Raw genomic sequence first — 27209 nt, 5'->3', positions numbered from 1 at the left:
GCTGGGCATGTTTGAGAACCTCGACATCAAACATTGTTACCAAGAGTGCAAGCTTTGGAGCTGGAGTAAGAGGCCTCTGGGCTCAGCCCTCTCAACTAGATAAACGAGATGGAAGGAAGAAGATGTAAGATAGGGGTGCGGGAGGGTGGGATGGAAATGGGAGAGAACGCTGTCCTCACCTGTGAGAGATCACTGCCCTGGGGACCAGAAAAATCAAAGACGAGGAAGACAAAGCCCCTGCCATCAAGATGCTCAGCCTCTGGTGGAAAGAAACAAAAAGGCCGGTGTCACAGAACACAAGACACTGGGCCCCATGCGGCGGCCGAAGCAGACGCAGGCCCTGTGAGCTCGGGGGGTGGCAAGGACTGGGAGCCGGAGGGCTTTCTCAAACCCACTTTCTAGGGAGAAGCCAAGCCAAGGCTCACACTCCAAGTGCAAGGCTCTGTTTCCATCCCCATTCCTGACGAGGCCATTCCTAACAGCGTCGCTCACGTTTCCCACATTCATACTCTGTCCAATGCATCACCTCACTGTCTAGGGATTTTTCTCTCCCACCATTAATACCTGCAGCAATAGCCAACTCCAGGGGACCAGGTGGAGCTGGCTGTCAATTCTCAGGCCCCAGGAGGCCGGTCCTCAGGGAGCTGGCTTCCCTGTTCCGTTCAGTGCACTGGGAGGCCCCCTGCCGGCTGTCCTTGCCAGGCACCCCTGAGATCACAGCTCAGCTCGGGATGGGCGGCCACAGCTGTAGGTCTGAGCTTGGCTTCCCTGGTTTTCCCCTTCCTGTTCTTCAACTGCTCTGAGTATCTGCGGCGCCGAGAGAGATGTTAAGAATCACTTCTGTTCCCTCTGGTCCCCTCACTGTGCAGAAAGTGTCCTTCCTAAAGATTCCCCCAAGCTGAGAGCTTTACAGAGGGTGCCAGGAGCTTTCAGAGGATGCGTGGGAAAGTGTGCTGTCCCCCCAGCTCTCATCTGCAAGGAGCTCCTGCGTCAGCTCCTATGTGGAAAATGGTCAATAAACACAGCTGAACGGAATAAGAAGAGCGGGAAGGAGGTGGATAAAGTCAGGATGCCCCAGGATGCTACGAGCTTGTACTCCTCCCAGCACCTGGCAGAGACTGGATCCTGAAATAGGTGATAAAAGAAACTTTTCACGGAGCAAGAAGGATGGAAAAACAAAAAGAGAGAGAAGGGAATTTCCTGGCAGTTCCGTGGTTAGGACTTGGCAATTTCACTGCCGAGGGCCTGAGTTCTATCCCTGGTCCAGGAACTGAGATCCCACAGGCTAGGCTGCACAGCCGAAAAAGAGAGCGAGAGAAACAGGGAGAGATGGCAGAACAAACGGGAGAGGGACAGAGAGCATGTGGAGGGTGGAGGGGATGGTAGATTCAGGCGTTGCTCTGCCCACTGGAGCTAAAGTCGGCCTGGCAAAGTACCGCGCTCTGCACCGCTCACTCGTCTGCTGTATGACCATCAAACTGCCAAATAAATTTATTTTCCTCTTTGAATATTTGTCAGGAGCTTAGATAGCATATATGGAAAGGATTGTAGCTCACAGGACATGCTTTCTGTCCCCAAAGAACTTAAAGTCTAGTTGAGGAAAGAAGGAAAAGTGAAATTTAATATGAGATTTATGTAAGAAGTTAATAACTATACACTGCTTTGAGCTACACCAAGTGTACAGTTAGAGCTAGAAGGGCTGACACAGAAGCTTAGAGGAGGGAAGGCTCTGGGACCCTGGTAGGGTAGGATGCCGAGGGGGTGAGAGTCAGACTAGGCTGCCCCTAGGCAAGAGTGTGGTGGGGGCTATGAGCGTTTCACAGTTCAGAATGAGATCAAACACTGGCAGTGTCTTTCTGGGGATAACTTCAGGGAGTTGCATCCTCCCAAATATTTTTCTGTAAAAACAAAATAGAAAAGAGAAGATTCTTAGACCTAGTCAAGGATATCTTTCGCAAAAAAAATGAATCCATAATCCTCCTATGCTGTTGGTGGGAATGTAAATTGGTGCAGCCATTATGGAGAACAGTGTTGAGGTTCCTTAAAAACTAAAAATAGAGCTACCATATGATCCAGAAATCCCACTCCTGGGCATACAACCAAAAAGACAAAAACTCTATTTCAAAAAGATACAGCCACCCCAAAGTTCACTGCAGCACTTCTTACTATTCACAACAGCCAAGACACGGAAGCAACCCACGTGTGCATCCTCAGACGAATGGAGAAAGGAGATGTGATATATATACAGAATGGAATATCACTTAGCCATAAAAAAGAATGAAACAAGGCATTTGCAGCAACATGGATGAACCTGGAGATTATCATATTAAGTGAAGTCAATCAGATAGAGAAGGACAAATATTATATGATATTGACTAATACGTGGGATCTGAAAAAAATAATACAGTGAATTTATTTATGAAACAGAAATAGACTCACAGACTTGGAAAACAAACTTATGTTTACCAAGGGGGTAGTGTTAGTTGGTCAGTCATGTCTGACTCTTTTGAGACCCCATGGACTATAGCCCGCCAGGCTTCTCTGTCCATGGAATTTTCCAGGCAAGAATACAGGAGTAGGTAGTCATTCCCTTCTCCAAGGGATCTTCCTGACCCAGGGATCAAACATGGGTCTCCTGCATTGTAGGTGGATTCTTTACCATCTGAGCCACCGGGGAAGCCCCACTAAGAAGGAAGGGAGGAGGGATAAATTGGGAATTGGGTATTAGCAGATATACTCTATTTACAGTAGATTAACAACATGACCTACTGTATAGCACAGGGAACTATACTCAATATCTTATAATAACCTATAGTGGAAAAGAGTCTGGAAAAGAATATACATATATAATTGAATCACGTTTCTGTACACCTGGATCATTGTAAATCAATTATACTTCAATTTTTAAAAGAACATTTCCATCACCTGCCCCTAAAAAGGAAGGAACCATTATTCACTTATTAAATACGAGACTTGATCTGATTCCACCTTGGTGTGAATTTCATCTGCTTCAAAGGAATAAGGAGTCGTTCCTTATTCTCCGACGTCAAATTTGTAATGAAAACTGGAACCAGTCCCCGGGGGGGGTTGCATGCACACCCACGGACCAGGTTCCTACGTGCTGGACACCCTGCAGGCCTCTCTGGAGGAGGCCGAGTCTGCATGTGGACCCAGACGTGGGCTGTGGTGGGGCTCGAGGCTGTCACTCCGGGGTTGTTCTCTTATCTGTGTTTCCCTGCCGCCTGCCTCGCCGTCATCCACCTGCCCCTTCCCTCCTCTGTGCTCATTCAACAACATGCTTTTGTGCATAAGCTGCGTTCCAGGCACTGTGTTAGGCACCTGGTCTCCCCTTTAGGAGCTAAGGGCCTGGGGTAGGAAGTTTGAGAAGGAGAGTTGGGCTCCGCTCTGGTGACATAAGTGTGGGTTCCACCGGGCAGGTGCCAGGTGATCAGAGGAGGGTTTGGGTGCCTATGTCAGGGAAGAATAAAAACCCACACTGTTGAGGCCTGTCACACCTCTTCCTGAGACTGTTACACCCCTGTCCTTCCCTCTCCACTCGGACATGTGTGCTCCGGCATCACTTTCCTGAGATGCGGCTCTGATCATCCTTTATCCTCTGCGTTAAGATGCGTCACACCACCTAGAGGTCAACACAGTCCTTCCAGCTTATCCCTCAGGCTCCCTGCCCTCCAAGCTCCCTGTGCGTTTCCACACCTCCGCCTGTGTGTCTCGCTGATGCAAACCCTCCCCATCCCTCAGGGAGGTGGAGAGAAGAGGGTGGGCCCATCAGGTGGGATATACAGCACTAACATCCCATCGTAGCCCTGACACTGATAGCAAGATACTATCCAACAAGAATTGCTATGAAGTTTGAGTGAAATGAGCTCCCAACATGCTGCAGATAGAGCAGGAAGAAGGGAATGAATTTAGAAACTTGACCTCTACCTTCACTCCTTTTTGTTTTATATTTAAAATGAGTTTTGCTGTTGTTTTTACTCATTAAACTGTGTCCAGTTCTTTTGTGACCCCATGGACTGTAGCCCACCAGGCTCCTCTGTCCATGGGATTCTCCAAGCAAGAATACTTGAGGGGCTTGCCATTTTCTTCTCTAGGGGATCTTCTCGACCCAGTGATCGAACCCGCATCTCCTGCATTGGCAGGCAGATTTTTTTTTAATCACTGAGCTACCAGGAAGCTCCTAAAATGAGTTTGAAAAGTGAAAGTTGCTCAGTTATGTCTGACTCTGCAACCCCATGGACTATACACTCCATGAAATTGTCCAGGCCAGAATACTGGAGGGGATCTTCCCAACCCAGGGATCAAACCCAGGTTTAGGTGGAGTCTTTACCAGCTGAGCCACCAGGGAATCCCAAGAATACTGGAGTGGGTAGCCTAACCCTTCTCCAGCGGATCCTCCTGACCCAGGAATTGAACCAGGATCTCCTGCATTGCAGGCAGATTCTTTACCAGCAGAGCTACTAGATGTAGTGACTATTAAAAAAAAATCAGTCATTTTCCCCCAAATCAGAGAATTTTATTCTAAAGTCATCTTTCTATTTCAGGAGCAGAGCTTTCAGTGAGGTATGGAGCTGAGCCAGTTAATCCTGGAGGTTTGGGAAAGGGGATGAAATCACCCCAACCACTTCCCAGGGGGTTTGCTGCCGCATTCTGGACCAGCGGCAGGTGCCTAGGGAGACCCAGAGGGGCCCACCAGACTCGAGAGGGTGATGAGGAATTAATCTCCAAGCCAGGAGCCTGACCCTGGAGACAGGATCAAGTCCCGTCCCTATGGGACCGGAATAACACACCATCCAAACTCTGTTCCCATGGATAAGACAACATGCGTGCACCCTGCCCGCTCCATCAGACCCAGTTCTCCCAGGAAGCAAGGGGTGGAGGGGGGAGGAGTTTAATCTAGTACCCTCGAAAAATTAAAAATGATTAAACCTTTTAAATTATTAAGAAGTATTAAAAATTCAAACTAACTCAGAAATTAAACATCTTCATTTGTAATGAGCCTTAAATATTGAAAACCACGAACCTCTGGAGGCCAGCTTTGGTCACTCCATACACCATGAACTGCCCTGCCCACCATGTGGACACCTGCCTGTCCAAGCAGAAATAGAGAGGGACAGCTGCTTTCCTCAGGGCCCAGATACCAAAAGGAGCAGGAGGGTCGGGAGGGCAGAGGGGCGGCTGCCAAGCGACACACCATCCAGCTGCGGCCTGTTCACACGTGGCCACGTGATGGATGCTGTTGACGAAAGCAAGCCAGGGAGCATCCTTGTCATTCCCTGGCAAGAGGCAGCTTGCTAACCATGGGCCTTGCTTAAGCACAGAGAGAATGCATCAAATCTCCAGGAAATCTGCGAGCGGCATCCGTCATTAATCACCCTGGGCTGTCAGGCTATGAAGAGTGTTAACACAGGAGCCTTTTCAGAGTGCTTGTCATCTGCTGGTGTTGAGACATGGTCCGCACTCCAGCCAGACATACCCCTGGAGTCCAGGACGCCTCCCCAGACCCCTCCTTGCAGCCTCCCTCCCCACCCCACCCCACCCCCACCCCGGGCTTTTGGGCTCAGCTGGAATAATAACATCATTCCTGCCTGGCTGCTGCTTCCTCTGCTAATTCATCTGGCTTGCATTGACGCACAGAGGACCCTGGGGTGCACAGTCCCAGAGGATATGACATATGAATGAGCACTGTGGCTTTGGGGCCCCACCAAGAGGAGTCAGCAGATAAACCACTTGCAGACGGCTTTACAACTGGGAGGAAGCTTCCAGAGGCAGGGAGCCCGGCGGACTAAGTTGTTGCCTCAGCTGGTGAATAATAAGGCCAATCCTGTCACTGCTGATGGCTTTCCGTGTCACTTCAGACACGTGACTCCTAAGTCTTAGTTGCATCTGCAAAGCAGGGAAAGCCCACCGGCCAGAGCTGAGCCCTGCTCAGTGCCTGAACAGGTGTTTTTCCCTTCAGATACGCTCTTTTTAGCATCCCAAGACCTCAGTCCAGCCTCCAAGAATCTGAAACCTGCAACCACAAATTGGACATTATTTCCAATGTACTTTCAGATGTTGATGGTCTTTGAGTCTAAAAACTGGATGGGTGAGGGCTTCCCTGGTGGCTCAGTGGGAAAGAATCCACCTGCCAATGCAGGAGACACAGGTTCGATCCCTAATCTGAGAAGATCCCACATGCCACAGAGCAACCAAGCCCATACACCACAACTGTTGAGACTGTGCTCCAGAGCCGGGGAGCCACTGCTACTGAAGTCCACACGCCCTAGAGCCAATGCTCTGCAACAAGAGAAGCTACCGCAATGAAAAGGCTGGGCACGGCAACTACAGTGTAACCCCCGCTCGCCACAACTAGAGAAACGCTCGCTTGGCAACAAAGATCCAGAACAGCCAAAAATGAAATAAGTAAATAAATAAAATTTTAAAAATAAAATAAAAATGGGGGTGAGGCTAAGATTAGACAGAGAACGAAATCTTAATTTAAAACCTGAAGCTCCTCCTCCAGTCCCAGGAAGAGGGTGCCTCGCTCTCAGAGTCCCCGGGTCAGGACCCCATCCTGCCTATGCTCACGCGCTCCCGTCTGTCCATGGCCTGCCACGCCCACATCAGGCTGCCTGTACCGTCCCAGAAATATATCATTTCTGTCTCACACATCAGGAGTTGCAACTCTGGGGAGCCTTTCGTGGTGTTAATCAAAGACCAAGATGTCAGGGAAGAGGTCATGTGTGGAAAGTGTCAAGAGAGAGCTCTCAGGCCCCAGATAAATGATCTGCTCCTTCCTGGCTGATTTACTGTTAATTTCTGCAGAATCTCGGGTAACTTGAAAGAGAGCCAAGAGCGAACCACACGGCACCTCAGGGCAGTGCACAGTCCTTCCAAAGCATGGCTGGCCAGCGCCTGCAGGCAAGGGCCAGGGGAGGTGGCAAGGATCTTGGGAAGGGGGGTGTCCCACAGGCTGGTGGTAATTCCTTCGATCTTGGCAGGATGGGATGAGCCATGGAGCCCTGTGAACCCCACATTTCCTCCATGAACTTGGAACAGTGGTAGCTACCCAACAGAATCATTTGTGGCATGAACCTTGTGAGAAGAAGGCAACAGGCTGAGCTGGAAGTGGGGCTCGTGGGCTGTGATCTCCTGGTGACTACGATCTCCCAGCTTAACTCTTCTGTGCCTGGCATCCCAGCCACCACCAACGAGACCTCATAAATATTTACACCTGGCGTGTGTTGCGATGCTCAATTAATTGCTCCTGTGACGCACTTTGAGAGCCTCGGAGAATAGGTACCCTGCAAGGACCAGGGGTTATTAAAGGCGCAAACAACTAAGCTCACAGCAGGCTCATCCTTTAGAGCTCTCATTACCCCAGGGCTTTTCAGATCATCACCCGAAATCTAGGGAAAAGGAGCTTCCAAAAGCACACTGGGGAATGTGTCCAAGGGGGAATGTGGCGGCCAGGAGAAGACCTCACTGGTCTTCCCAGATAACTTCACCAATGAAGACATGCAAAGGCCTGAAACTATTTGGAAAAAATAAATAACAATTCATCCTCACTAGTCGTCAAGGAAGTGAAACAGGTAAAAAAGAATCAAGCGGCAAGTAGGAAAAGTTGTCTTAAATGGTTTTAAACGGTCGTGGATTTAACAGTGGTAAGATGGGATGAGATGATCACCCCTCACTCTGTAAACAAGAATATAGATTGAAAGATTGATGCAAACCATCCAGAAGGCATGTGAGTGATATGAAACAAGGAGCTAAGAAGACGCACAATATCATTGTCAGACACTTCCGCTGCACTTGATGGAGTCTCTCCAAGGAAATACTCAGCAATCGGATTCAAAATGCAACCAGGGGTCCACAATGCAACATGATTTACAGTTTCAAAAGGGAGCAAGAGCCTAATTTCCCCCTGCAGAAATCACACAGCAGATAAATAGCATGTTTCTTAGTAACAGTTAAAGATCTACAATGCAGTTTTTATTGGAGTACAATTGCTTTACAATGTCATGTTAGTTTCTTCTGTACCATGAAGGGAATCAGCTGTATGTATACATATATCACTAACTCAATGGACGTGAGTCTGGGTGAACTCTGGGAGTTGGTGATGGACAGGGAAGCCTGGCGTGCTGTGATTCATGGGGTCACAAAGAGTCGGACACGACTGAGCGACTGATCTGATCTGATACATATATCCCCTCCCTCTTGGTCCCCCCTCCCACCTCCCCCATCCCTCTCCTCTAGAAGAGTTTGAGCTTCCTGTGCTTTATAGCAGGGTCAATAGACTTCACCCATGGTAGTGTGTATATGTCAGTCCTAATCTCCCAATTCACCCCTGCCTCCCCTTCCTCCAGCATGGGCTCACACGTCTGTTCTCTATATCTGTAGGAGCCTATGCATTCTTTCATATTATTTTTAGGCATCTATATATCAAAATGCATGCAGACATCCTCATACACACATGTGCACATATGCCTGTGAAGTGAAGTCGCTTGGTTGTGTCCAACTCTTTGCAACCCCATGGACGGTAGCCTACCAGGCTCCGCCGTCCGTGGAATTTTCCAGGCAAGAATACTGGAGTGGGCTGCCATTTCCTTCTCCAGGGCATCTTCCCAAACCAGGGATTGAACCTGGGTCTCCTGCATTGCAGACAGACACTTTACCGTCTGAGCCACCAGGGAAGCCCGTACATATGCCTGAGCCTCGCCGAAATATTACCTGTGGTGTTGACTGTTTTTTTCTAGATGCACTTCTCTGTTTTCCTGAATTCTCTGTAATGAGATGTTCCTTTGGGTCTAGAACAGCACAAGCACAAAGGAAGTGCTCTACAACTTGATTTGTGACCTGCCTTCGATGACTACCTGCTCCTCTGGGGAGGACAATGAATTGAATGCAGCAGACACTTACCTTGGTTCTCTTTTCTGTCCTAGGTCATGGCCCAGAATCGACAGTGCCACAGGTAAGTCAGGGCCCCCAGGCACCGAAGCAGTGGCAATGTCAGCAGGAGTCTGTTATTCCTCCTTCCATCCTTTTCCATTTTTCCTTAGATAAAGCTATTGGCCTGTTCAAGGCGACGTTAGTGACTTAGAGTCTTTCCCTCTGATTGCTCCCAGGCTGGAAGTCTATGACGTCCACAGCTTTGGAGGCTGCCAGATGAGGTGGAGATCCTGGCTCTCCATTTATTAGCTGCGTAGTCTTGGATGAAGCGCAGATCCCTGTGGGCCCCAGTTTCTTCATCTGCAAAATGGGTAGAACTCTGGCAGCGTGCCAGTATTTGTGGCCACTCATTAGTGTTTGTTCAACTAAACTGTACATAATGGACTCCTTCTAAAATATGTGTTGGGTGGATGAATGAGTCAGAAACCACTTTTTGTGCTTCTCCTATATCTCTTTTAAAAGGGCCTAGTTCCTGTTAGTAGACACTTATTTAGGACCCTGTTAAAGTTTGAATATTCATCTTAGAGTATTGTTATATCAAGGGAGGTCCCATAAAATTTCCTAGAAAACTGACGGCTAGAAATGATGACTGGAACAAGACTTAAAAAAAAAAAAAAAAGAGAAATCGGGAATTCCCTGGCTTTCCAGTGGTTAGGACTGCAAGCCTCCACTGCCAAGGGCCTGGGTTTGGTTTCTGGTCAGGGAACGAAGATCCCACGAGGCATGGCCAAAAAAAAAAAAAAAAAACAGGAAATGAGAAATTGACCAGAGGGAGTGTGCAAAGAAGCAATAGGGGCTTTGGGAGTGATGTCAGCACAAATGAATTCACAGGATTCATTGTATTATATTATATATAATGAATTATTCTTTATATTACTTATAATGTGTTATATTCATATAACATACGTTGGGAGAGTATAACCAGCACCCGGTGTGCCCCGCACAGCAGCGAGAAGGAGGAAAAAGCAAAATCAACTTTGCAAGTATGAATATAAATAAGAAACAAACGAGTAACCAGGTCTAATCCTTCTTACAAAAGCCTCTCAGTCAGGTCCTAAGAGAGGCTGCACTGACTCAAGGTGTGTTACTCGGTCGCTCAGTCGTGTCCAACTCTTTTCTACCCCATGCCTGCCAGGTTCCTCTGCCCATGGGATTCTCCAGGCAAGAACACTGGAGCGGGGATCCATTTCCTTCTCCAGTTCTCTCAAGGCTGTTGTTTCTAAATCGTACTAAGTCTCTGTTTTCAAGCATATTTTCCCCACATGCTTGCCACCTCTCAACACTTTCTACCATCCACTTAGAGTTTGGGGAGCAAGGGCGGAGGGGCTGTAGAAAATTCTAAAGGGGATGGTGCCTCAAAAGAGGTTGCTAATCTGATTCAGTGGCTGGCGAATGTTAAGTGTGACCTGTATTCTCTCCCTCGGGACTTGTTCTCCACCTGCCTTAAGGGAGAGGGAAACTGACAAACAGATTCCATTTCATTAACAGCATTCTAGAGACACAAGCCGGAGAAGGCAATGACACCCCACTGCAGTGTTCTTGCCTGGAGAATCCCAGGGACAGGGGAACCTAGTGGGCTGCCGCCTATGGGGTCGCACAGAGTCAGACACGACTGAAGCGACTTAGCAGCAGCAGCAGCAGCAGCAGCAGCAGCAGCAGAGACACAAGCAAGGAAACAGAAACAAATCAACCCTGCCTCCAAAGTTGAGAGAGATGAAGCTGCCCAGACTTGCCCAGAGCACTTGAATCCACACCCTAACAAAAATACTTAGTGAACCAGACCACCTCAGCCTCTGCAAGCTTACACACTATGGCCAGGGTCTACTTAACTAGAATAAAGCCGATATAATTAAAGACGCATGTGATGATTTATATAAAAGACAGTTTATCACCATGATATTTATAACATTCCCAGGTACTTTAAAGGCACTTGCAATTTTGTATCATGCGACTCATTGAAAATATGGTAAAAATACAGTTGAAATTAAAAGAACGTCTATATGAAAGAATACTACATAGACATTAAAAATGATGATCTTGAAGCATAGTCACTGAGGGGTATATTATAGCAAGATATTATATGAAAGGGCAGGCAAAAAAACACGCACACACATTGTGATCATATACACATAATTTATATCATGTCTGTATATGTGTGCTTGTGTGTGTGTTAGTGATTTTGCTCTAATTAAATATTTATAGTGGCTATCTCTCAGTTGGGGAAGATTCTGCCTGCAATGCAGGAGACCCTGGTTCGATCCCTGGGTCAGGAAGATCCCCTGGAGAAGGAAATGGCAACCCACTCCAGTGTTCTTGACTGGAAAATCTCATGGACAGAGGAGCCTGGCGGGCTACAGTCCATGGAGTCACAATGGGGTCACACAACTTATCAACTAAACCACTATATCTTGGTATGGGAATATTATTCTGACTTTACTTCTCTTTTTTGCTCATCTGTATCTTATGGTTTTCCTACAGCAGCATATTTTTTATGCTCAAAACAATCTATCAAAAAAAAAAAAAAAATTCTCTAGGCCTAGAAGACAGACACATATCCAAACTTGGACAACCTGTCAATATCAACATCTTCGGTGATGTTGATATATAGAAAAGAGTGTCAAGGTTTTCCACAAAATAAACTCAGGAGATTGTCTCCTTCTACTGAATAAAGATTGATATTGGAGAGGACAGCCCATTTAGAAAGTGCGTCCTTCTGTCTTAAGTCACCATACACAATAAAAACACTGATAAAGACGCTTGTTGTTTGACTCAATTAAACAGACAACAAATTTCATTTTGCACAGGAATACTTGTTTTGTTTTGGTTTTTTCCTAAGGAAAATCCGTCTTAAAGTTTGTGGGTTTTTTTTTTACCCTCACTTCTAAAAGAAAAAATAATATAAATTTTAAGACTTCGCGGGGAGGGAAATGGTAGGTAAGGAATATGTGAGCATCCACTGCCGCCTGCTGGCCATTTCTAGGTAGTGCAATATCTGTATTACTATAGCAGAGGCTCGTTCTCCCCCAAAATGCTGGGGAAGCTGGTGAACAGAAACAAATTGAAATGTTAACAATTGAAATGCAGGAAAAAGCTCTCCACCCAGTTTTCATAAACACAAGCCAGGATTCCAATCATCCGTGGGTTGATAAGCCCACGGATTTACAATTGCCTTCAAAATCCAGTGTGTATCAGAATCTCAGCAGCAAAAAATGCTTATCACAAACCCATGCCAGGGTTTGTTCTTTGGCAGAGCTGTAGTGAGGCCAGAAGGATAATTCTAATTCAGGTACTGCTAGGATAGTCTTTTGAGAATCACTGGCTGAAGAAAAAAATATAGACAGGTGGATGGAAACTTATCAAGTCTGCCTCCACCAAGAGGCAGCTGCCTGTTTAAATATCATCATTCATTCATCCATCTACCCATTCATTCAACCAACTGAGGTAGTTTCTTAATATGTCAGATACTCTAACCAGCTTTGACCACGAATTTTTGTCTGTTTGTTGTAATTGATAATAATTCTACTTAATGCATTTATCAAAGCACATGTAACATCAGTACACTAGAATACTCTTAAAAATACAAAATGGCATCACAATTCAATGAGATATCTTGACCACAAATTTTTGAAAAGGGAAATAAAAATGAAAGGTTCCCAGGACTCGGCTAGTCTGAGATTCTCATACCATACTTTACAGATGAGGAAACTAAGAACTAGAAAAGGGAAGTGAATTTCCAAGAGCTATCTGGTGAGAACCTTGAGCCTGTTCTCCCAACTCCCAGTGAATGTTTCCCATACAGCTATGCCTGCAAGTTTAGACTATTTGTGACTTGAAATTCACAGATCATACTCTTCAGATCAGGAGACTATGATTCAGTGAATAAAACTGAAATTCATTCACTGAAAACTGAAATCTAGCCAGAAGTGCTAGATGACTGAGCAGGTAGACAGATAGATAGATAATTAATAAATGGATAGATAGATAGAGATTTAATATGTATTAGATATACAACATACATAAAATTGCTGTTCAGTTGCTGAGACGTGTCCAGCTCCGTGAGACCCCATGGAGGGCAGCACACCAGGCTTCCCTGTCCTTCACTATCTCCCGAACTTTGCTCAATTTCATTTCTGTTGAGTCAGAGGTGTTATCTATCCATCTCATCCTCATACATAAATTACCTATGTCTGTATATTCTATTTCCATTCTTTCTTTCCCTGCCTGCTTCCCTCCTTTCTTCCTTCTCCTCTTGACTATATAAGTCATATAGTCAAGATTTATTCAACATCATCATCCTTGACTCAGAGACTGAAAGTAACTCTAGGAAGTCCCTTCCTGCCTTTCCCTACAGCCATGGATGGATGCCAAACAGAAGAGGTTCTAAAGTTTGGGACCAGCCAGGGTGCAGAGTGTAAACTACCCCCTCTTCACAGACCAAGAGGAAGAACAGGCTGATGCCTTCCATCCCCAAATACCTTCAAGTTTTTAAAGGATAAAAATGGAGAAAGGCAGCCTCATGTGGGAGAAAGAACCTGGGATGTGAGTGTGGAATTCGAATATCAGTGAGTCCAGAGAATGAGAGAAAATGGAAAGAAATTAACCTATCAGGTGGGGTGCATGCCAGACCTTTTATAAACTTGTCTAATTTAGCTGTGAAGGGGACTACAGAGGATGAGATGGCTGGATGGCATCACTGACTCCATAGACGTGAGTCTGAGTGAACTCTGGGAGTTGGTGATGGACAGGGAGGCCTGGCGTGCTGCGATTCATGGGGTCGCAAAGAGTCGGACACGACTGAGTGGCTGAACTGAACTGAACACATTTTATTCTCTTCAATGCATGATTAGCTAAACAGGGCCCAAGCGAAACTAGGAAACTTGTGGAGACACCAGTAGACATAGACAGCAATGGCACAGAGCTCAGCTTCATCACAGCACACGTGTAAGCTGGGCCCCAGCGGCAGCCTCGGTTTCTCAGTCATTGACTCCCGGAGCCTCTTGGCTAGAAGGGAGCTCTGCTCGAAGAATCCTTCAGAATAACTGGTAGGTGCTTGTAAACAGCTGAATGATGGAAAGGCACATATTTTGTCTGAAAACGGGCACCAACTAATGAACAAATTCCAAATATAGATCTGAAGATCTGAAGATCTGGACTGAGTGAAAAAAGATTTGGCCTTGAAGTTGACCTTGAAAAGACACGAAATGCAGAACACAGCAATTCCTTAGAGGGGCACTGAGCCGGGGAGTTATTTATTTAAGCTTCTCAGCAGTTATTTGGGGTAGATACTCTTATTCCTGGGCTTCCCAGGTGGCGCTAGTGACAAAGAACCCTCCTACCAATGCAAGAGATGTAAGATTTGTGTGCAACTTCTGGGTCAGAAGATCCCCTGGAGGAGGGCATGGCAACCCACTCCAGTATTCTTGCTATGGACAGAGGAGCCTGGCGGGCTACGGTCCACAGGGTCGCAATGAGTCCAACACAACTGAACGACTAAGCACGCAGGCGCACACTCTTATTCCTCCCAGGCTTACGAGCTTGCCACGAGGTCACATGGCCAAGATTTGAACCTAGAACTTCTCATTATGCTTCTGGGAAACATGGGCCCATGCCTTTGATCAGAGACTCTGCTGTGTTTGTTAATGGAGAACGCCGCAGCTGAGAACAAAATTTAAGGCAGCAAGACACTTTTAAAAAGAAATCGTGGAGCTTAGACATGACAAATGTTTATTTTCTATGTAAGTCAAGTCTAAAGGTAAACAGTTCAAGGCTGTGTGGCAGCTCTGTTCCATGAAGTTCTTGGAAACCCTGCCCCTCCTGCCTTGCTCACTCTCATCGTCTAAAATAGCAATGTCTGCAGGAGGGAGGAAGGGAAGGAAAAGAAGGAACGAACAGCACACAGAAATTTTCCTCAAGAAAGTTTCCCAGAGAGTGTGAGTTGATTTTCCATCTCTTCCATCAACCAAAACTTGGACCCATGGCCAAGTGATGATAAGGACATGTCATAAGATACCCTGCTACCCATGAGGGGTTCTAACGCGGAGAAGCAAGGGGAAAGGTGTGGGGGACACAACTGTCTTGGCTCTGGGTACTTAGTGATGGGAAGTTGGGATTTACCAGCCTCTTGCTTTTACCAGATATTTACGAGTGAGTTCCAGTACTTGGGCCATCCGATGCGAACAGCTGACTCACTGGAAAAGTCCCCGATGCTGGGAAAGATTGAGGGCAGAGGGGAAGAAGGTGTCAGAGGATGAGATGGCTGGATAGCATCATTGACTTAATGGACATGATCTTGGGCAAACTTCGGGAGATGGTGAGGGACTGGGAGGCCTGGCCAGCTGCAGTCCCTGGCATGGCCAAGAGTCGGATGTGACTGGGCGACTGCACACCAACCCTCACCCTCACCATGCCTCTCTCCCCTGTGTCTCTCTCTCTGAAATCTTGTGACTAAAATGAAAGCAGAAGCTCATTTTGCTTGGGGATCCCATCTGCTTTGGGAATACAGTCATCTGAAGGGCCTGTGAACTGACTTCACTACGTAGAGAAACAGAAAGTTTGAGGACTCTGCGTTTTCCTACTTCGTCTCCTCTTCTCACACCAGAGAAGCATATTTTCTTCCCGGGACCAGCCCAGGATTTCCTTCTCCTGTGACCACTCACGGTAGCAGCACTCAGATGCTCGGACAGCCACCCCATCCCTGGAAAGGGGTTGTAGACCAGGCAGCAATCTTGCACCTCCAGGGGCTTAAGTTCATGGACCTGTTTATTAGTGAAAATAGTCTGAGTCTCTCTGAAGTGTTAGTCGCTCAGTCGTGTCTGACTCTTTGCAACCCTATACACTGTGTAGCCCGCCAGGTTTCTCTGTGCATGGAATTCTCCAGGCAAGAATACCGGAGTGGGTTGCCATTCCCTTCTCCAGGGGATTTTCCCAACCCAGAGATCAAACCCACATCTCCTGCACTGGCAGGCGGGTTCTTTACCTCTGAGCCACCTGGGATGGCCCACCTTCCACGGCATGAGAGTTGGAGTATCTATGTCAGTAATTCCCAGACTTCTGAGGCCAGAGTAGATACCACCATGGGTGCTTGTGTAAAAAGCACTTGGTCTGCTCAGGGACCCAAGTTTGCTTTCTTCTGTTTTCTAAAGCAGCCAAGATGCGACTGGTCAGGGGACCAAAACTTGATGGGTATATTGGACACTTGCCACACCTCTGTAGGCATGAGGTGTCCACGTTCAAGACCAAAGTCTGGGGCAATTGCCCCTGCCAGTAAGGAAATCCCCCTGAGTTTACATGGCACATATTCATCTTCACTTCCCTCTTAAAAATAACTTTTAGGGAAATGTTGTCTTTTGTAAAAAAAAAAAAAGAAGAAGAAGAAGAAAAAGAAGAAAAGAAAGACGTCTCCTTGAGGAGCACACAGAAGTCAGTCATTCTCTGTGGCCGTGAGGGGCCCTCCACTGACACGGCATCACTACCACTCTTTCAGGAGGATAATGTGGAAAGCTACTGAGCAGCTTCCTCATCTTTCTAGAAAACAGCTCTCTCTCTCTGAGAAGCCAACCTACCTGTCAGGCCCAGGAAGACTCAAAGACCTGGAAGAACTGGGGGGGAAGTCACAAGGGTGAGGATCTGGGTCCAGCAAGAGGGAGTGCCAAAGTCAAGTTCACTCAGCAAGGGAGAGGATCAAGTTCATCTTGAAGTTCCATCACTGGTTCCATGTCCTGGGTGTTTCTGCAGCAGACTGGTTATTTATTGTCACTTACCATACACAGAGTTAAGGAGCAATCGGAGCCTGGGGTCTCACCACTGCCTCGGGGGAGGCAAGCACCACCGTCTGTAACTGTGTAATATACTCGTTGGCTTGCTTTGTTCCTACACGCTATGGAGAAGTTGAGCAGGGTATATTAATCAGGGAAGACTAACATATATAATGCATAAACTACAGAGCTTAGTTGTTCTGCTTCCCTGGTGGCTCAGACAGTAAAGCGTCTGCCTACAATGCGGGAGACCCAGGTTCAATCCCTGGGTCGGGAAGATCTCCTGGAGAAGGAAATGGCAACCCACTCCAGTACTCTTGCCTAGAAAATCCCATGGATGGAAGAGCCTAGTAGGCTATAGTCCATGGGATCACAAAGAGTCAGACACGACTGAGTGACTTCACTTTCAGCTAGTAGTTTAATAAAATAAAGGTTTATTTCTTGCTCACATCACAATCCAATGGAAAGTGAAGGGAATGGCAACCCACTCCAGTATTCTTGCTTAGAGAATCCCATGGACTGAGGGGCCTGGCAGGCTACAGTCCGTGGGGTCACAAAGAGTTGGACATGACTGAGTAACTAACACTCATACTTTTTCCAAAACACTCATTCAGGATTCACTCTGCTTTTTCCCAATGGCTTCCATTATCCCTGAGGGCCTTGGGGTCCTCTGTCTCTGGCCAGCCACTGGGGCAAGAGTGAGAGATGGAAGGTCAAGTGGGATGGCCCGGAGTGGAATCTACCACACCTTCCGTGTCCCAGTGGCCGTAGCACCAAGCCAAGGCCACCAAGTGGAAGGGACACCAAGAACTGTGTGCCTGAGCAAATGGGGTTTGATGAGCACACAGCATTCTCACCGCCGTGCCAGATGTTGAGGTAGTGAGGACCACGGCTGGAGGATGCTCCTAATTTTTACCTGATGTTGATAGTCGGAGATGGTCCCCCAAGGCAGATGACATTTAAAATATAGTATGATGGATGACGCTTTTGAACTGTGGTGCTGGAGAAGACTCTTGAGTGTCCCTTGAACTGCAAGGAGATCAAACCCATCAATCCTAAAGGAACTCAACCTTGAATATTCCCTGGAAGGATTGATGCTGAAGTTGAAGCTCCAATACTTTGGCCACCTGGTGTGAAGAGCTGACTCATCGGAAAAGACCCTGATGCTGGGAAAGATTGAGGGCAGGAGGAGAAGGGGGTAAAAGAGAATGAGATGGTTAGATAGCATAACTGACTCAATGGGCATGAATTTGAACAAACTCCAGGAGATGGCAAATGATAGGGAAGCCTGGTGTGCTGCAGTCCACGGGGTCACAGAGAGTTGGGCACGACTGAACAACAAAACTACAGTGATGGATAAGAAGGATCCAGGCCTGGGCAGAGCTGAGAAGAGAACATTCTGGACTGGCGGACAGTGCATGCAATGTGTCAGAGGCAGAGGAGCTTAGCATACAGCATGGACTTGAAAAGAGGCTGATGTGCCTGGAGTTCAGAGGAGGAAGAAACTGGAAAGAGATGAGACCAGATACAGGGCAGGAGCTGGGCTGTGCTGGGCTGTGCTGGCCTTCGGGAGCCACAGCAGGAAATCTGGACTCTGTTTCATGGGCCATGAGTGACGGGAGCTGATTTACAGGTTCAGAACCGTGCTTTTAAAATTATATTTCCAAAACTCTGTGTTGTTCATAACACAGAGAGGTACTGAGGGTCACAGAGATAAAAGACAATCCACTCCCTTCCCTACAGGAGGACAGCGTGTGTATACAACAAAGAAGCAATCAGATGCTGCCTCTTTTTATTTAAGTGTCGTGGTGAGTGAGACAGAAAACAACAGCTCTAACGATTTAGCGAGATTAAAGTAACCTGGAGTGGTCAGAAAGGGAAGCCCCAGGAGAATCTCAAAAGATACTGAGCATTTTGGAAAACAAAACGGAGGAGGCAGGGACTCCAGGTGGAATCAACACAAGCAAAGACTCAGAAGGGGCGTGTACGGTACATGGAGAATCCAAGCGGGGCTCAGACTGCCATGCCGCTGAAAGAAAAGACTTCTCAGCTCTCTATGAAGACGTGGTTATAATGACTATGCTCAAGGAGGCCAATCTCCTAAAATGAAATGATACTGAACCTGGACTTATAGGCACTGCTGTCCTGGATCATGAAGACCAGAGAAATGCCCCAATAATTCTGTGCTCATTTGCTTCTGCCAGACCTGCTGGTGTAACGGGTGGCTTTATTCACTTAATTCATGAGAGAGTGTGTGTGTGTTAGTCACTCGGTCGTGTCCAACTCTCTGACCTCACTGACTGCAGCCCTCCAGGCTCCTCTGTCCATGGAATTCTCCAGGCAAGAACACTGGAGTGGGTTACCGTTTCCTTCTCCAATGCATGAAAGTGAAAAGTGAAAGTGAAGTCGCTCAGTCATGTCCGACTCTTAGTGACTCCATGGACTGCAGCCTTCCAGGCTCCTCCATCCATGGGATTTTCCAGGCAAGAATACTGGAGTGGGGTGCCATTGCCTTCTCCTCATGAGAGAGTCCAAATTGCTAAAGGGCTGAAAAACCTGTGGGTTTCTCTGCCCGGGATCTCAGTAGTGGGTGTAACTGTACTGGGACAGGAAGATGGTATTAGTGCCCCAGGGGGATGGCCCCTTCTGGTCCCACCACCAGGATGGACGGTGGACAATGCAGACAGGATTCCACTCCTCCTGGCTCACTGTCTCAAGGAGATTCGCTTTGGCTACTTGACACTTGCCCCATGCTTGAGTCCTAGGCAAATTCCAGAAAACTGCATTTCCACTGAGCCAAAGTTTCATGAATTTACACATTATACCGTACAAAAGACTTGGGCACGCTGACACAAATTCACAACTATTAATTTTGTGTTTCGGTATGGGAAGAGAGGGCTTCCCAGGTGGTACTAGTGGTAAAGAACCCGCCTGCCAATACAGAAGCCATAAGGGCTGCCAGTTCGATCTCTGGGTCAGGAAGACCCCCTGGAGGAGGGCATGGCAACCCACTCCAGTAGTCTTACCTGGGGAATCCCATGGATGGAGGAGCCTGGCGGGCTAGAGTCCATAGCATCGCAGACAGTCGTACACGACTGAAGCAAGTTAGCACATACACATGGGAAGAGAATTTAGGGTGAATGGACAAAAGTTAAAGAACACAATGAAACTGGACCAAATGGTAGCAATACATAGCATACCATAGTCCTCTACGCTATTTGGACACAGGCCAGAAATTTGCCCTGAGAGTCTCATCAGCCAAAGGAAGGGAAATACGCTCTTTTCTAGGACTGATGCTTTTCCTTCACTCAAAGCAAACAAAAAGCCAAGCTGTGTGCAGCTTCCAGTCCTGAGACCTGCTAGAAGCTTCTCACATATGTGCTAATAAAGACAACATGATAAGAACATTTTCTGCCTATGGTGTTCCTAAATTCAGACTAACAGCATGAACCTATTTTGCAATTTAGGAAAATTAAGTCTATGAGGAAGCAAAAAGACTGTAGGTTATGTGAACAATTCTTTGGTGGTTTTGCATAATCTGAGAGTGAAATGTGAAACATTTACCCTGACTGCACTAGATAACCTTTGGGCAATCTTTCATTGATCAAGTTCAAAGGAAGCAGTTGAGTGTTGAAGCACCCCCGGCTGAGCAATATTCATTCAACAAATGCCTATCAAGAACTCTTGTGGTCCATTTGGGCCCTGCAGCCGAAGCCAGGGAGAGATGAATAAGTAGATACGGTCCCTAAGCTCAAACTAGAAGGGGACGACAGAGGATGAGATGGTTGGATGGTATCCCCGACTCAACGCACATGGGTTTGGGTAAACTCCGGGAGTTGGTGATGGACAGGGAGGCCTGGAATGCTGCAGTTGATGGGGTCACAAAGAGTTGGACGCGACTGAGTGACTGAACTGAACTGAAGCTCAGACCATGTAGTCTGTTCAAGAAAACAATGTATGGATAGATAACAATGTGTGGATAGAGTCGGGCAAATGCAACATGTGTGTCAGAGGGGGAGGGGACAGCACCCCAGGTCCTTGGCTGAGATGCTGCTGAGTCATCACTTGGGTGCAACTAATTTTGGGGCAGAGTTCCTTCTAACTTTGCTTCTCTTTCAGTGGGAAAACTTACCTGCTGCAGAAAAAGCCAGCCTTCTGAGTTGGGATTTGATTTCCTTTCCTCCTTTTCCAATTGCCCCTGTTAGGCAAGAGCAGCTGATGGAGCGAGAAGCATGAAAATGTGCACTTCATTTTGAGCAATTACAGTCAAGAACAATTAACTGAAATGAGCACAAGATTTCTGGAGAAAAACAAGGGCCCAGTCTTTCCAATGTTTTGCAATAACATTTTGCTGTTTTTGTTGGCAGGACAGTACCAGACTATTAATGAGCCTCTTCTTCTTGATGGTGTAAGTCAGCTGCTCTCTTTACCTATTTTGTCAGTCTTTGATATTTACAAAGTAAGTGGCTTTTTTCTATGTACTTGGTGAATTGTAAAACATTAAACTTTTCCAAATGGCATGATTTCCTGGCAGAGAAAAGTGCATTTCAAGTCTTGGGTAGAATACGGTATTCCTATAATACATGTAAATCAAATCATTGTGCTGTATGCCTGAAACTTACACAGTGATGTATGTCAATTATTTCTTGGTAAAGCTGGATAAATAAATAAATATATTGAGGCATTAATACAGAAAAAGACAAAAAAACACATATTTCAATTCCTCAGCTATAAAATGGAGATAAAAATAAACTCATAATGGTCATTGTGAAGACTGATTAAAATGAAAATACCAACACATGATGCTGGCAAGTGTGTGGTGAGAAAAGCACCTGCCAACACTCATAGTGAAATTTTAAATAACAAGAAATTCTTTGGAAAGCAATTTTATAAGATTAAAAAATATAAAAATATTTATTTTCTTCAATCCCATAATTCTATGGGACAAATTAAAGAATTAACCTAAAATTTGGATGAATAATTAAACACTCATTTATGTTTTATAATATATTTTAAATGGCAACACACTGGAATCATGTGATATATTCAATAATAGAAAAATCACTGAATATATTATGATAAATCCATATTGTTCTGTTGTTCAGCCACTCAGTCATGTCTGACTCTTTGCGACCCCATGGACTGCAGCACATCAGGCCCCCCTGTCCTTCACCATCTCCTGGAGCTTGCTCAGACTCATGTCCACTGAGTCGGTGATGCCATCCAGCTATCTTGTCCCCTGTCGTCCCCTTCTCCTCCTGCCTTCAATCTTTCCCAGCATCAGGGTCTTTTCCAATGAGTTGGATCTTCACATCAGGTGGCCAAAGTATTGGAGCTTCAGCTTCAGCATCAGTCCTTCCCATGAATATTCAGGACTGATGTCCTTTAGGATGGACTGGTTGGATCTCCTTGCAGTCCAAGGGACTCTCAAGAGTCTTCTCCACACCACAGTTTGAAAGCATCAGTTCTCCAGTGCTCAGTCTTCCTTATGGTCCATCTGTCAAGTCCACACACACTGCGGGAAAAACCATAGCTTTGACTATACAGACCTTTGTCAGCAAAGCGATGTCTCTGCTTTTTAATATGCTGTCCAGGTTTATCATAGCTTTTCTTCCAAGGAGCAAGTGTCTTTTAATTTCTTGGCTGCAGTCACCATCCGCATTGATTTTGGAGCCCAACAATATGAAATCTGACACTGTTTCCATTTTTTCCCATCTATTTGCCATGAAGTGAAGGAACTGGATGACATGATCTTCATTTTTTTAATATTGAGTTTTAACCATCTTCTATTAATAATAAATCAATAGATATAATATTAATTGTAAATTAATCATATTTACAAAGAATTTTAATGACTAAAAGAAAATTTTAAATTTATAATGTGAAATCAGCTACCTAATATTATAAATAATTTAATTGTTAACAATTATGTGTACATAATTTAAATAGCTTTATCATATCTATAGATGATAAATGGAATAGATAGAAATGATAGAGATAGATGTATAGATAGATGATAGATATATGAATAGATAGAATTTACCTGTAAAATCTTTGGTTCTTTACTTCTTGAAAGATTTCTTTAATAATTAAAGCTATGAATTCTCACCCTAGGACACACATGCACACACAATCAATCCCAAAATATTTTATAAAGTGGAAGACTTATATATACTGAGCTTTTAGTAAGAACCCCCAATATTAACAGTAGACAGATAATAGAAAGATTTATGCTGTCTCGTAAAGAACACAGACTGACTAAATTGCATTCCACCTTTTGTGTTGAATGATCAGATTTGCCATGAGCCAAACTGAAGCCCAGAAAGTTTTCCAGATAGGGGTCTGGTGAGTCCCCACTGTGCTACTGCTTACCTGGAGATTAGACTCATCCTATAACTAGTCTTTACTTTTACCAAACTGCTTTGATAGAGTGATGATAGAAAAAGGCATGCACTTGGAGTCTTAGGACTAGTAAGCCCTATATAAATATATATTTATAGTATATGTTCTGCATTATTCTTGTTCTCTAATATATATATAGAATATATATTATTTATATAACAATTAGAATAATACATATTATACATATTAGATTATTAATATATATTATATAATAATATATAATAGTATTATATATAGCCCTGGGATTTCTTTGGAAGGAATGATGCTAAAGCTGAAACTCCAGTACTTTGGCCACCTCATGAGAAGAGTTGACTCATTGGAAAAGACTCTGATGCTGGGAGGGATTGGGGGCAGGAGGAGAAGGGGACGACAGAGAATGAGGTGGCTGGACGGCATCACTGACTCGATGGATGTGAGTCTGAGTGAACTCCGGGAGTTGGTGATGGACAGGGAGGCCTAGTGTGCTGCGATTCATGGGGTCTCAAAGAGTCGGACACGACTGAGCAACTGAACTGAACTGAATATATATTATGTATATTAGAGAATATACATATATAGAGAGAATATACATAATAAAGAATGAGAATAATGCAGACTTAGAATTTAAATTGGAGAAGGCAATGGCAACCCACTCCAGTACTCTTGCCTGGAGAATCCCAGGGACGGGGGAGCCTGATGGGCTGCCGTTTATGGGGTCGCACAGAGTCGGACACGAATGAAGTGACTTAGCAGCAGCAGTAGCAGCAGAATTTAAATTTAAGCCTATCTAATTCTAGTTTCCTACACTATAGTAAAATCATCTCATAGATTTTTTTCTGCTTATACAATGAGATAAAGTACAGAAAGAACCTAGGACATATAAACTCCTTAACAAGTGTTAGAGAGGCTTTAAAGGGCGGTGAACAAAGCATGATGGGTCGGCTTCCTTTATCTCAGACTCTCTTTAATAGTAGCTGTTATCACAGTAGCATTCATAATAGTATTTACAGCTAATATTTGTTGAGTGCTGACCATCAGGCAATATGCTCAACATTTTACATACGTTGTCTCATTAAGACACTTCTGGTAGTCGTTAATCCCCTTACTCAAAGTATAGTGTACTTTTACCACTTTTATTTCAGGCTGCTGCTGCTGCTGCTGCTAAGTTGCTTCAGTCCGTGACCGACTCTGTGCGACCCCATAGACGGCAGCCCACCAGGCTTCCCGTCCCTGGGATTCTCCAGGCAAGAACACTGGAGTGGGTTGCCGTTTCCTTCTCCAATGCATGAAAGTGAAAAGTGAAAGTGAAGTCGCTAAGCCGTGTCCGACTCTTCTCGACCCCATGGACTGCAGCCCACCAGGCTCCTCTGTCCATGGGATTTTCCAGGCAGGAGTACTGGAGTGGGGTGCCATTGCCTTCTGCTTATTTCAGGCAGAAGAGCTCTTTTCAACATTTCTTGTAAGGCTGCTCTAATGGCAATGAACTCCCTCAGGTGTGTTTGTCTGGGAGAGCCTTTATTTCTCCTTTATATCTGAAAGGTAACTTTGCTGGGTAGAGTATTCTTGACTGACATCTTTTATCTTTCAGTATTTTTGACTATTCCCTGGTAGCTCAGTGATAAAGAATCCTCTAATGCAGGAGATGTGGATTCGATTCCTGGGTTGGGAACATCCCCTGGCAAAGGGAATGGCTACCCACCCACTCCAGTGTTCTTGCCTGGAGAATTCCATGGACAGAGGAGCCTGGTGGGCTACAGTCCATGGGGTCTCATGGAGTCAGACATGACTTAATGATTAAACAGCAAATTTTGAATATATCATTCCTCTCTCCCCTGACCTGTAGAGGTTCTCTTAGATATCTGCTGATAGCCTAATGGGAGTACATTTGTAGGTGACTACCTTTTTTCCCTGACCGCTTTTAAAACCTTTATCATTGACCTTCGACAGTTTTGATATAATGTATCTTGCAGAAGATCTTTTTGCGTTATGATAATTAGGTGTCCTATGAGTTTCATTAACTTGTATATCCAATTCCTTCCTCAGGTTTGGAAAGTTCTCAGCTATTACATTTTTAAACAAACGCTCCCTTCTCCCTCTCTTCCCTTTCTGGCATATCCACTATTCTCATGTTGCTTCTTTCTAATGGAATCAGATAGTTCTTATAGAATTTTTTCATTGCTTTAAAATCTTAGTTGCTTCTCCTCTTCTACCTGAGAATCATTTTTAGATTTCTTTCTTTGAGCTCACTGATTCTCTCTTCCATATGGTCTGCTCTGTTTCCAATGCTTTCTAATACATTCTTCAGCTCATGTATTGAGTTCTCAAGCTCCAGAATTTCTTTTTGGTTCTTTTTTAGATTTTTAGTCTCTTTGGTAAGTATTGCTTCTGTTCACTGGTTTTACTCCTGAGCTCATTGAATTGCTTTCTGAGTTTTCTTATAACTCTGAGTTTCTTCATGACAGCTCTTTTGAATTCTCCATCAATTAGATCATAGTCTGCTGTGACTTTAAGTTTGGTTTCTGGATAATTGTTATGTTCAAGATGTGAGACTGTGTTACCATGGTTTTTCATGGTGCTTGGTGAGCTGTTCCTCTACTAGTGCCTTTGAAGTAGTAAACACCCCTCTTGTTTATGTAAAGCTTTGTTTACTTTGACTCTGAAAGATCCACACATTGGTAATTACAGACCTTTCTTCTGATTTTCAGTACACACCGCTAAAGCACAAGTTTTTGTTTTTGTTTTTTCTTACCTCAGCTCTATTTGAGAATTGGCACTTTCCACCCTCCACTGCTTCTACCAGAGTGGTCACTGGTGCCCTTGTCATTTCTGCTTACGCCTCTTGGGTCACCGGGGGTGCCTTTCTAATGCCAGTGTCTGCCATTGACATCTTCATGTCCAGAGTTGCTTGGCACATTGAAACTGCTGCCGTAGCAAGGGATGGGGAGCCAGGTAATACTGCCATGGGCAGGAGGTGACAGAGTCACAGGTACACCTGGAGATTGCTGCCCAGTCCCCTGTGCTCATGGGCACGAATGTAGCCATGACCTAGAGTCATGTGCACAACCCCCACTGGTGGTACCAGGATTTCTGGGGTTCAGGATCAGGGGCACTACTTCTATTCTTCCCCCAGTTCTACCCACTCTATATATTCCAATCTACCCTTCTTCAGATGAACAAACATGTGGGTATCTCTGGAGTCCCAGTGTCTTGGGCAGAGGAACCTTTGTTGAGTTTAGTTCAGTTCAGTCATGTCTGACTCTTTGAGACCCCATGGACTGCAGCACGCAGGCTTCCCTGTCCATCACCAACTCCAAGACCTTGCTCAAACTCATGTCCATAGAGTCGGTGATGCCATCCAACCATCTCATCCTCTGTCATCCCCTTCTCCTCCTGCCCTCCATCTTTCCCAGCATCAGGATCTTGAAGGAGTCAGTTCCTCACATCAGGTAGCCAAAGTATTGGAGTTTCAGCTTCAGCATCAGTCCTTCAATGAATATTCAGGATTGATTTCCTTTAGGATTGACTGGTTTGATCTCCTTGCAGTCCAAGGGACTCTCATGAGTCTTCTCCAACACCAAAGTTCAAAAGCATCAATTCTTTGTTGAGTTATGGATGTCTTAATTGTTGTAGATTGAAGGGGAGAGACAAAGGGAGTGTCTCACACCACCATGATGGTTTCTAAGGATATCGTTACAATTCTGCCACCATGAGAGGTTAACTCCCCTAGACTCCAGACTCTTAAATCTTTAACTCACAGCAAGGGGATCTCTATTACTCCCCTGGCCAGCACTGTAGCCTATAATCTTTGTCATTGTTGTACCTCCCGTTGACTTACTGAAATGTCCCCTCCTTAGGAAAGGAATTCCATGGCAGTCCTGGATGGAGCAAAAGGCCACACAGGTGATGACTATGAAGACCCTGAGCTTCACGTGGGAGAAGACTGGCAATCAGTGAAAATCTTACCAGCCAGGCCTATTAAGGAATCTGAATATGCAGGTAATGTTTAGGGCCTGAAATCTGAAAATCGCATGCGCATGCTGCGATATTGTAGAGTGACTAAAGATACAGGTTCTGAATTAGCAACTCTAGGTTAAAATCCTGCTTCCACAGCTTATTAGCTGTGTG

At 45.4% G+C, this 27209-nt stretch overlaps 1 protein-coding gene across 1 annotated transcript in view; it reads left to right on the top strand.

Moving 5' to 3' along the window:
- Positions 1–27209, top strand: part of CLNK (cytokine dependent hematopoietic cell linker) — a 209291-nt gene that overhangs the window by 95684 nt on the left and 86398 nt on the right. Inside the window, exons 4-6 of the mRNA XM_070372699.1 lie at positions 8943–8971; positions 21071–21111; positions 26939–27080. Coding sequence (XP_070228800.1) covers positions 8943–8971; positions 21071–21111; positions 26939–27080 — 212 coding nt within the window. The remainder of the gene's footprint in view (positions 1–8942; positions 8972–21070; positions 21112–26938; positions 27081–27209) is intronic.

Source organism: Bos mutus, chromosome 6 (assembly GCF_027580195.1).
Source record: "Bos mutus isolate GX-2022 chromosome 6, NWIPB_WYAK_1.1, whole genome shotgun sequence".
In the NCBI taxonomy this organism is placed as follows: Eukaryota; Metazoa; Chordata; class Mammalia; order Artiodactyla; family Bovidae; genus Bos; species Bos mutus.
The sequence above is the reverse complement of the archived record's forward strand: the minus strand, read 5'-3'. Positions and strand labels throughout refer to the sequence as shown.